At 44.5% G+C, this 12,665-nt stretch overlaps 1 protein-coding gene across 10 annotated transcripts in view; it reads left to right on the top strand.

Moving 5' to 3' along the window:
- Positions 1–12,665, top strand: part of LOC136858058 (band 7 protein AGAP004871) — a 493,935-nt gene that overhangs the window by 368,703 nt on the left and 112,567 nt on the right. For 7 of the 10 annotated variants that reach the window (XM_067137302.2, XM_067137304.2, XM_068225407.1 and 4 more), the window contains one exon: positions 9,472–9,588. The exons of the other annotated variants lie outside the window; for them this stretch is intronic. In XM_067137302.2, the coding sequence (XP_066993403.1) occupies positions 9,472–9,588 (117 nt within the window). The remainder of the gene's footprint in view (positions 1–9,471; positions 9,589–12,665) is intronic. 10 annotated transcript variants of the gene reach the window in all.

Raw genomic sequence — 12,665 nt, 5'->3', positions numbered from 1 at the left:
GACAAAAATTGAGAATAATCTTCCTACAAATACCATCTCTGTGTGATCGCCATAACATCATATGCACCTGATAACACAATCCGGAGTGAGTACATTTGGTTGAAATAAGCCTACCAGTTTTGAACTTTTAGAAATATACAAAGGGATAGACAGATACCGAAAGAAAAAGTTCTACCTCATGTTTCCTCGGTGTTCAGTTACATTAAATGGGGTTATTCAAGCCGAGAGAAATATTGTGCACCCTCTGATTTTCTCCTGTAATGGATCCTTCAAATAACTGTAGGTGTTGAAGCCTGTAGAAAATAGGCCTAGTATTTTTCTTCGTCATTTGAAGAGTAAGCGAAATTACGTCTTCTTTCTTTCTTTCTTTCTTTCTTTCTTTCTTAATCTATTTACCCTCCAGGGTCGGTTTTTCCCTCGGACTCAGCGAGGGATCCCTCCTCTACCGCCTGAAGGGCAGTGTCCTGGAACGTTAGACTTTGGGTCGGGGGATATAACTGAGGAGGAGGAGGACCAGTACCTCGCCCAGGCGACCGCCGGCCTCACCTGCTTTGGTGAACAGAGGCCTTGTGGAGGGATGGGAAGATTGGTAGGGACAGGCAAGGAAGAGGGAAGGAAGCGGCCGTGGCCTTAAGTTAGGTACCATCGCGGCATTTGCCTGGAGGAGAAGTGAGAAACCACGGAAAACGACTTTGAGGATGGCTGAGGTGGGAATCGAACCCACCTCTACTCAGCTGACCTCCCGAGGCTGAGTGGACCCCGTTCCAGCCCTCGTACCACTTTTCAAATTTCGTGGCGGAGCCGGAAATCGGAGGACCCGGGCTTCCGGAGGTGGCAGCTAATCACACTAACCACTACACCACAGAGGCGAAATTATGTCCATAACAAAAATTATTTAGCCGGGCTGAGTGACTCAGACGGTTGAGGCGCTGGCCTTCTGACCGCAACTTGGCAGGCTCGATCCTGGCTCAGTCCGGTGGTATTTGAAGGTGCTCAAATACGGCAGCCCCGTGTCAGTAGATTCATTGGCAGGCAAAAGAACTCCTGCGGGATTAAATTCCGGCACCTCGGCGTCTCCGAAGACCGAAAAAGTAGTTAGTGGGACGTAAAACAAATAGCATTATTATTACAAAAAATATTTAAAATGAACGGGCGTTTCACATATAGCCACATCTTTTACATATAATCAATAGTCTAAGAGAAAATTTAAAAAAAAAACACCTCTTCTGGTCTTCCTATAAATCCCCAGTCTATCCAGTGATTTTTAAAATATATGCATTTTGAAACATGCTCCTGAATGAGTAGACTCTGAATATGAAGTTTGGTCGAGATATAATCAATAGTGTAAAAGAAAATTGAAAATCCCTCTTCTGGACTTCCTATAAACTCCCAGTCTGTTAGGTGATTTTTAAATAATATGCATATTGAAACATGCTCCTGAATGAGTAGACTCCAAATATGAAGTTTGGTCGACATATAGTCAATAGTGTAAGAGAAAACTAAAAAAAACCTCTTCTAGCCTTCCTATAAACCCCCAGGCTGTTCAGTAATTTTTAAATGATATGCATATAGAAACCTGCTCTTGGATAAGTAGACTATAAATATGAAATTTGGTTGAGATATATTCATCCGTTTACCCGTGATGGTGGAACAAACAGACAAACAGACATGAAAGCTAAAAACTATTGATAAGATCTACCATCCTGGCATTTGCCTCGAGAAGAAGTGGGAAACCACGGAAAACCACTTCGAGGATGGATGAGGAGGGAATCGAAGGCCCCTCCACTCAGTTGACCTTCCGAGGCTGAGTGGACCCCATTCCAGCCCTCGTACCACTTCCCAAATTTTGTGGCAGATCCGGGAATCGAACCCGGTCCTCCTGGGGGTGGCAGCTAATCACACTAACCACTACACCGCAGAGGCGGACTCCAGTTAGTACACACAAATCATATTTACCCATGAATGACCACAATCCACGAATTGCTGTCTGTCTCTCACAGCGAGACTCCGGGTGGGTCGTTTTTTACCTTGAACGTGCTATAATCCTCATTGCCCTTTTCAATTTTGTTCCGTACTCTTTGCCACTTTACACACTTCAACACTTGCACGAAGACAGGCTCTAACACGAGATGCTAACCACCACAACACACGACGACTGTTCCTTGGCTAGACTCCAGAGAAACTCCGCCATTCACACAGTCAACACAGTCCATTCACGTGGTCGCTCCAAACAGTAAACTTCTCAACACTGACAGCACACGGGAAAATGAGAAGAAAGCACGGTTACGGTACACAAGCCGGCTATCGCCAGTTCACTCGTAGGCGCCGTCCTATGCTGTTAAATATGTTCATTAGGGTACAAGGAAGGAGTAGAGGTGCGAAAATACTAGGTTTTTGTATTATTACCTGCCATATAGAACAATGAAGAAGGCACTATATAGGACTGGTAGAGCACATGGCGACTATGTTTACTTGGTGACGGAGGGGTGATGACGTTATACCTGACGTCACAGGGTGTAAGAGAGAGACAGGGAATTAATATCCGAAAACTAAGTCCGAATTTTTGCTACTGCGCATGCGCGACCAATTTAATTATTTAACATGCCACCGTGAACAGCAAAAAGGTTCGTGACGTCATAAGTATGACGTCACAACACCCCCTAGTTCTGCTATAGACAACCCATGCAGGACAGAGGTTGACGGGATGAACTATGACGTCATCAACATGGCTACCCTGGCAAGAGAGCCGTAGCGCTTGGCACATATTGGCATTGAATAATTACGTACAAAATGCAAAAAACTCTTACTTTTCGCATCTAAGTTCCTTTTTTGGACATAGTAGAATTCGCCCTTTAGGTTAAAAAATTTCTGAGACCCGAACTGGAGATAGCCGGCTTGTGTACCGGACCCACATTTCTCAAGGTCATACATTTTATTAGATTCTTTCTTGATCTAGCACTGTATACAGTAGTTCCTGAATATTAACTCTGAAAACCCTTTGACATAATTCACTCAGTCTTTCCATGTCATCATGAATACACTAAAATAGCATTGATCATGTTTGTTTTATAAATATTTACTTAACACATCACTGTCATTTTCACATTTCTGTTTTTTTTTTTTTTTTTTTTTTTTTTTTTTTTTTTTTTTTTTTTTTTAACTGCTGGCAGAGGTGTTTGTAGAAGCAGAACTCACTGGACTGGAAGTTGAAGTCCCTTCAATAATTACTGAACTGCAGGATTTAGACCCCTCCAACACAAATTATTTCTGCCTCCTCCTCCATTTCAGCTTGGTGAGAAGGCTCTCCTACACCAGGTGCCACTTCCATAGGTGTGTTTGTTATAGAACTGAAAAAAATGAACAATATATTAATGCAATTCTTCTAAATTGGAGCTACATTTTAGTCTGCACACAAGCCTTCTGTTTAAGAAATTATTAGTTTCAATAATTATTTTAGTAAGGTGATTGTTAGGTTAGATTATATTATATTACTTTCAGGCATATCTGATACATTAATGAACAGATGGGTAGAACTGGGTAGAAAAGTGTGGCCTACACACTGAATTTTCCCCTCACTCTTTCACAACTAGAACACTGATCTGTACTGTAGCGTAGGCCTACTTTAAAGAATAAATATTACAGAATTGTACCTTCTTCCAGCAATGAAGTGTTCCAGAAAGTTGAGGGCTGTGAAGCAGACACATTTTTTGTTTTCTGTACAGAAGAACCTGGGAGGGGAGGGCGGGATGTTATCTCTCCAAGTTAGATACCCTGCCCTCAGAATTTGCCATATTTTGGCACAAATTTTTCCTGAAACAATGAATTAGAATATTGTGACAAAGAAAATATACCTGTAGTACTTATGGCATATACTTATTTGTCATTAAAACGAACAATGCTGTTCATTTCATAAGGTAGGCCTGCCACCTGGGCGACTGCCCTAAATGCAGATCAGTATTGATTGATTGATTGATTGATTGATTGATTGATTGATTGATTGATTGATTGATATGGAGGTTAGGAAAGCACTGCTATGTTTTCCAAACATTTCTTCAATTAAGTAATAAGAATGATAATTACTACTTCTCATAGTGTAACTTTCTTTACCAATCTATTTCATATAATATATTTTATTAATAATTAATGTAAGATAACACTATTCGTAACATAATCATAATAAATCTAATAATTACTTACCTACCAGTTTTCGTCCCAATTCTCGACGCTGTAAAATGCCATACGAAATTTACGGTCTCCCTATTACTATATCCAGGGAGTCTAGGATTGTACAACACTTTGTTTTCATACACTAGGCAAATTAATGTTTCGATTTCATCAACTGAACACAATGTTACGTCCGCCATTATCGAACGACTGCGACTGAAAAACGAACACGTTTGTTTTCACAAACCAGTCGATCTTCATCGCTCGTAGTTGATCGTGAACACAATTTTTTTTGTGAACCCCCTGAAAATTTTGTCACGAGCCGCCGCTGGAACCATCTCTCCCATTGCATTCATTCACACCCTGTTAACAACCCACGCCGGTCATTCGCTGAAGACAAGTTTTTTCGAGTTGAGTGGTTAAAACTATGAAAGGCTCGAAATGAGACTTTACAAGCCTCCTATCATCGGACGTGAAAGAGCAAAGCTTGACAAACTGGCATTTCGCAATCATTTGGCAGAGGAATATATGTTTATTCATGCTAAATTTTACAGCGGAAAAAATAAAATTCCAAATACTAAAGCTCTTCTCTTCAAAAAATAAGGCAAATGAAATGGCGTATGGCTTTTAGTACCGGGAGTGTTCGGAGACATGTTCGGCTCGCCAACTGCAGATCTTTTGATTTGACTCCCGTAGGCGACTTGCACGTCGTGATGAGAATGAAATGATGATGCAGGCGACACATACGCCGAGCCCCCGTGCCAGCGAAATTAATCAATGATGGTTAAAATTCCCGACAATGCTGGAAATCGAACTCGGGACCCCTGTGACCAAAGACCAGCACGCTAACCATTTAGCTACGGAGCCGGACGAAAAAGTAAGGTAACAAGAGCTCGCACGGAGAAACGTTATTTTACAGGCAGATATCAGGATGCACTATAGTAGAATACTGATATGCATTACTGTTCATCAGAGACACTATTCTTGTCCAAGCACTTGTTCCAACGGTTCACCAAGGCATCGATGTCGGCGTAGAAGATAGTTGAAGTAACAATATAACCTACTATTTTTACGGTTTTATGGACGCCGAGGTGTCGGAAGTTTGTCCCTCAGTTATTTTATTTGTCAGTAAATCTACCGACACGAAGATGGCCGGATTGAACCGGGATCGAACCCGCCAACTTGAGCTCCGAAGGCCAGCGCTGTTCCACCAGAGCTGCTCAGCCTGACAGAGGCATGGAAGAAATTTGCGTCCAGTCCCTGAAGTCACATCATTACGGCATGCTGAGCGCTGTTTCGTCCAGGTGGTTGATTTACTCACCTGGGAGGCGACAGTTAATACTGTTGGTAACTGTGGCACACAGGAGCGTTCGTAGGTTGCAATTTGCATAAAAAGAAAAAATCCTGGATTTCATTCAACAGGTGTCGTGTTACTGCACGACAACGCCAGACCACATGCAGATAACAGCACAAACGACACTTCCGGTAGAAGGTATTGGACCATCCTCCCTACAACTCCGACCTCCATTCCTTCGGACTGTTTAAGAATCACCTGGGTGGCAAGCGTTTACAACGACGATATTTCCGTTTATCATGACGTGGCTTCAGAATCTGGATGCAGAATACTTCCATGCGTGCATCGATGCCTCGGTAATAATAATAATAATAATAATAATAATAATAACAGGTGTTAGACAAGGTGATGGGCTGTCCCCACTCCTGTTCTACCTGGTACTAGACAAGGTCATTCAAACTTGGGAGAAAGAAGTACCTGGAATCCATATGGGAACAAAAGCTAAACGGATCAACATAAAATGCCTTGCTTTCGCTGACGACCTGGCAATAATTACCCGAACTCCTGAGGAAGCTAGACATGCCATCGAGAAGCTTCATGAGATTGCTGTCAAAACTGGCCTCCACATCGCTTACGAAAAAACAGAGTACATGGACTCCAAGAACTCAAACCTGGTGCCACTCGTGACTCAGTATGGCAGCGTCACACAAGTAGAACAGTTTAGGTACTTAGGTGAAGTTATCGGGAGCACCCGGAACGTTTACAACAAGAGATCGCTTTCCACCAAGGCCAAACTCCGACACTACAACAATGTTGTTCTCCCAGAGCCACTTTACGCAATTGAAACTTCATCATTAAACATTAACATTAGAGACATTGAGAAAATGGAACGACAGATACTGAGGAAAATATTCGGACCCAAGTTTGAAGATGGCATTTGGGTGCTAAAAAGCTCGGAGGAACTCTATTCATTGACTGAGCGATTCACTTCACTGGCATGCAAAAAGGCGTATGAAATTCTACGGACATTTAGCACGAATGAATGACTCACAATTGCTAAGAAATAGCCGTCTTGTATATTGTGATCTTTTCAGATCTTCATTTTCGACAGAAGGCATATTGTCGAGTGTCTTGTCTTGAGACATCTGTTCAGTTGGTTCTCAACTTTTTCTAGAAACATTTTACAGTTGACAAAGGATGTATTGCATGTTACGAACTTAATCTGTTATGCTCTTTCACCAGCTTTTACACGAAAAGGTAAAAACACTGGTCTTATTACTGAGCTCGCAGTGGGATCTGCATATTCACATGAATGTTTGTGTTGTTTAGTTGTATCTTCTTATCATAATTTATACCACGTCGTCGTCCTATCATTATTAATGTATGTATGTATGTATGTACACTGACTGACAGAGCAAATGCAACACCAAGAAGGAGTGGTCAGAACGTTATGCCAATTGCAGGGTAGACTGACGTCACTGAGGTATGCTCATGATGTGAAAAGCGCCGCTGAGCTGCGCACGTAGCGAACGATAAATGGGACACGGCGTTGGCGAATGGCCCACTTCGTACCGTGATTTCTCAGCCGACAGTCATTGTAGAACGTGTTGTCGTGTGCCACAGAACACGTGTATAGCTAAGAATGCCAGGCCGCCGTCAACGGAGGCATTTCCAGCAGACATACGACTTTACGAGGGGTATGGTGATCGGGCTGAGAAGGGCAGGTTGGTCGCTTCGTCAAATCGCAGCCGATACCCATAGGGATGTGTCCACGGTTCAGCGCCTGTGGCGAAGATGGTTGGCGCAGGGACACGTGGCACGTGCGAGGGGTCCAGGCGCAGCCCGAGTGACGTCAGCACGCGAGGATCGGCGCATCCGCCGCCAAGCGGTGGCAGCCCCGCACGCCACGTCAACCGCCATTCTTCAGCATGAGCAAGACACCCTGGCTGTTCCAATATCGACCAGAACAATTTCCCGTCGATTGGTTGAAGGAGGCCTGCACTTCCTGCGTCCGCTCAGAAGACTACCATTGACTCCACAGCATAGACGTGCACGCCTGGCATGGTGCCGGGCTACAGTGACTTGGATGAGGGAATGGCGGAACATCGTGTTCTCCGATGAGTCACGCTTCTGTTCTGTCAGTGATAGTCACCGCAGACGAGTGTGGCGTCGGCGTGGAGAAAGGTCAAATCCGGCAGTAACTGTGGAGCGCCCTACCGCTAGACAACGCGGCATCATGGTTTGGGGCGCTATTGCGTATGATTCCACGTCACCTCTAGTGCGTATTCAAGGCACGTTAAATGCCCACCGCTACGTGCAGCATGTGCTGCGGCCGGTGGCACTCCCGTACCTTCAGGGGCTGCCCAATGCTCTGTTTCAGCAGGATAATGCCCGCCCACACACTGCTCGCATCTCCCAACAGGCTCTACGAGGTGTACAGATGCTTCCGTGGCCAGCGTACTCTCCGGATCTCTCACCAATCGAACACGTGTGGGATCTCATTGGACGCCGTTTGCAAACTCTGCCCCAGCCTCGTACGGACGACCAACTGTGGCAAATGGTTGACAGAGAATGGAGAACCATCCCTCAGGACACCATCCGCACTCTTATTGACTCTGTACCTCGACGTGTTTCTGCGTGCATCGCCGCTCGCGGTGGTCCTACATCCTACTGAGTCGATGCCGTGCGCATTGTGTAACCTGCATATCGGTTTGAAATAAACATCAATTATTCGTCCGTGCCGTCTCTGTTTTTTCCCCAACTTTCATCCCTTTCGAACCACTCCTTCTTGGTGTTGCATTTGCTCTGTCAGTCAGTGTATGTATGTATGTATGTATGTATGTTCAGTCCGTCAGCGCTAACGCTGGTGGGATCCTCAACAGCTCTGCCATCAGCTGTCATAGATGGCCTGGCATCACTGATGAGCGTACTAGGGAAATGAGGAGTGAGGTAGTTTCCCGTTGCTTTCCTCACCAAGCCAGAGTTGCTATTACATATCACTCTGCCAAGCCCACTGAAATGCATACACCAACCGACCCTATGAGCAACATTTTCACACCATTCATAGCAGGGACTGGCTGCAATAGTTATAAATAGCAAAATGTGAATATAAGTAATAAGTTAGAAAAACGAAGCCATTATATTGGAAAGGAATATGTTATCTTGTGTCCATCATGTTCATTATCCACTAAGTTCATTGTAGGGGTAAAGAAGCCCGGCAAAATATAAGTAAAATAGTTTGACATTTACTTTATAAGCTAAGCTGGCTGTAATAAGTTAGAAAACCGAAGCCATTATATTGAAAAGGAACATATTATCTTGTGTCCATTTAATTCATCATCCGCCATGTCGTAGCCATTTTAGGGGTAATGAAGTTCAATTACGATTTGTTCCTTTCGTGGTGTGCCTTTATTATAACTTCTATTTCCACGTACGGGCATTCGATATTTTAGTTTCTATTAGTGGATGGCTGAAATTATTGATCCTCCTGTGTTTCTAGTTCTGCGCACTTTTTCGAGATTATCTGACCAGTTCACTCACAGCTTTTAATATGGCGTGCGTTTGTTGATGAGATCCGCATCTTTAAATAATATATCTTTCTTATCATACACTTTCTCAACTTCGTCGTTTCCCCCATCGAAACAACAATCAGTGTCACCACCATTCTCTTGTACTTTGACTACCGTACTTTTCAGTCTCCTGCTTCATACTGGTCTCTACATTCCATGAACTGGTTTCCTCTAAAACCATCTATTGCAAATAGTAAAATTGTTCAATACACGTGGAATGAATAATGTTTATTCTCACAATGCAGTACAATTCAGCGAAGTTCGGCGAGACATTTCATGCAGTTCTTGTTTATCAGTTCTCTTCTGTTAAGTCAAACGCCACTGGGACGTATCAACTCCATTTTCAAGGAGGAATCTTTCTGTGTGGTGGTTACCCATCACGTTTCTCTTATAGCAATGTTACTGTTTCTGTTTGGGTGTCTGATCACTGTTGCTCGCTGTCAGGTGGCGGAGGAGATATGGACTACCACAACGCGACCTTGCAGCAGGCAGCACAGCCTACGACCCGACCTCCTCGACCTGCCAGTTTCTACGCGATCAAGTCTGGGGACAACGATGTTGGTAAGTGGCATGTGACTTGTGTGAGTTTGTGGGCACCAGCACTATCAACCAGTGGCACTGTGGAACACAGCTCATCTGAGAACATTTCATCTGTTTGTGCACAAGATGAGCCGGGATCCTGTGTCACTACTACTAAAATTTTTCCATTCCTCCCCTGAAGTGGAAGGAGGGCCTCTTAGACGGTGAAGCCGTATCTCAGGCCGGGAGATTTCTTACGGGGAAGGAGATACTCGGAGAAGGTGAGGAGGTTGGCGGCCGAGGCGTGTACTAGGAACTGTCCCGGCATTCGTCTTAGTGCAGGAGAATGGAAAACCACGGAAAACCATTCTGAGGACAGCCGTGAGGTCCAGCCCTGTCCCGTCTTCCGAATGCAAAGGCGTAGAGCCAACCTTCCTCTGCTCGGTTGGCCGGTCAGAGTGCAGAGCTGTTGGACCACAGACACACTCTGCATCTACCGACCCTACTGTGTCAGTTTTCTCGCTTTGAAAAATGTCATTGTGTTGTCCTTTCCATTCAGGTGTCTGTCTATGAAACTAGGTGTGTGAATATAGTGCAGCGGCGTGGAGCGAGGAGAGCGGAGAGGACGAAAACAAAGGAATCAAAATAATGCAACAGCATGTGTAGGATTATAGTAGAGAGGAAAGCCGCGAGGAAGGATGTGTATAATAGCGGTGTAGAGAGGAACAGAATGGTGTGTTTCACACAGCGGTGACCTGCGCTGTCGGGCAAGTTCGGCAACCCTCGGTCGTTTTCGATGGATACGCGGTTTTCCTTCTCAGAGTGTAGCTTTGTGTACAATGTAGCCACGTTTGTTTCTCCACTTCGTTCTTCTTCTACTGCATTTCTCACACCTGTGGAGTCGCGGGTGCGAACTGCCCTGCTTCTCCTGTTTTACGGCCGGATGTCCTTCCTGGCATCAACCATATATGGAGGGATGTAATCACTATTGCGTGTTCCTTTGGTGGTTGGTAGTGTGGTGTGTTGTCTGAGTATGAAGAGGAGAGTGTTGGGACAAACATAGCCAGCCAGTTGCCGAGCCAGAAGAATTAGACGAGATTAAAATCCCCGACCCGGCCGGGAATCGAACCCGGGACACTCTGAACCGAAGGCCTCAACTCAGACCATTCAGCCAAGGAGTCGGATGTTTGTTCACTTCTTTAAAAATATTTTTCATCTGATCAATTAATAAGTGCAGTTTTTTACTTCGGCCATTATGGGACCAAAGGGACAAGGAACACTACAACAGATACATTTTGAACAGTCTTTGGGAACTGATGGCATCTGCGCTGCAGAGTACAGGTGAGTGATTTTATCACATTGGTACCGAAAACAGTAGTGGAGTCAGTAGTTCAATGTACGGTACGCGTCATCACCGATTTCGCTCACATTTAGAGAACATGCACGGCTTGACTAGAAATGAAAGTATCCAAAGTGGGAACTCCAGATGGCCAATGGAGAAAGAAATTTTGACGCAGCACTCGCTCCGTATAAGCCATTTACTGTAATGCGCACACCGAGCAGTAGTTGGCGCAGCGGTAAGAGCTTGGACTAGTAATTGGATGGTCGTGAGTTCGACTCCCCGTGTGGAGAATATTTTTCTCAACTTTTATATTGTTCATTTAATTTATTTTATTTATATGCAAAGGCATATAGGACGTCATCATCATCATCATCTGTTTACCCTCCAGGGTCGGCTTTTCCCTCGGACACAGCGAGGGATCCCACCTCTACCGCCTAAGGGCAGTGTCCCGGAGCTTCAGACCCTTGGTCGAGGATAAAACTGGGGAGAATGACCAGTACCTCGCCCAGGCGGCCTCACCTGCTATGCTGAACAGGGGCCTTGTGAAGGGATGGGGAAGATTGGAAGGGATAGGCAAGGAAGAGGGAAGGAAGCGGCCGTGGCCTTATGTTAGGTACCATCCCGGCATTCGCCTGGAGGAGAAGTGGGAAACCACGGAAAACCACTTCCAGGATGGCTGAGGTGGGAATCGAACCTACCTCTACTCAGTTGACCTCCCGAGGCTGAGTGGATCCCGTTCCAGCCCTCATACCACTTTTCAAATTTCGTGGCAGAGCCGGGAATCGAACCCGGGCCTCCGGGGGTGGTAGCTAATCACACTAACCACTACACCACAGAGGCGGACCCATATAGGACGTCATTTTTTTAATGACCGCACAATTGTAGAAAATTCCAAGTTGCGAACTTTCCCGACATGTTCAAACAGAAATTTTCCCTTTTCTCCTTTATGGGCTATCTCCCCTCCTTGGGGAATGTGCCATAAAGGTGAATAGTCGTTTCGCCGAAGATTCGTTTTCACCTGACGAGTAAAGGTTGCTCCTGGCGGCTGTACACAAAAAATAGATTCTTGGCGCAGGTAGAAAAAAGTCTGACAATGAAATCCCATTTTTTTTTTTACATTTTCTGTGCCTTTTGCGTATAAATAGATAAAATATATTATTCACCTCTTTGCGTAATTGTAAAATTAATAATATAACAGTTGACAAAAAAACAGCCTCCATACGGCGAGTCGAACCCACGACCATCGAATTACCAGTCCGAGCTCTTACCACTATGCTAACTACTGCTCAGCGTGCGCACTAACGTAAGTGGCTTATACGGTGCGAGAGCCGCGTCAACATTTTTATTTTTTATACGCTTGGCCATCTGGAGTTCCCACTTCGGGTACTTTCATTTCTAGCCAAGCCCTGAATGTTCTATAAATTTCAGCGAAATCGGTGGTGACGATTAGGGAATGCTCCCTTGTGAGAGTGATAATTACAATAAAAGTATGCTGTTTGCCACACGTCAGGGATATCTTCACATTAGGTTGTCTTGTTAGATCCTTTTCGATACTATACAAAGTTATAGACAATAATGATTGTTCCATGCTCTCAATATTCTTTTTATATGTGCTATGCTGGGAGTGGGATATATCAGTTAAGTGCAGTACAAAATAATAGTGAATTGCCTCAAATTGTGGTGTTTTGTGAAGAGAGAAATTTGGCTTAAGTTAGGTCTATGACTCTATTACTATCTTATGTGCAAAAAAATATATACCTCAAAGTAAGAATTAAGA

The sequence above is a fragment of the Anabrus simplex genome, chromosome 1, assembly GCF_040414725.1.
Source record: "Anabrus simplex isolate iqAnaSimp1 chromosome 1, ASM4041472v1, whole genome shotgun sequence".
NCBI lineage: Eukaryota > Metazoa > Arthropoda > Insecta > Orthoptera > Tettigoniidae > Anabrus > Anabrus simplex.
The sequence above is the reverse complement of the archived record's forward strand: the minus strand, read 5'-3'. Positions and strand labels throughout refer to the sequence as shown.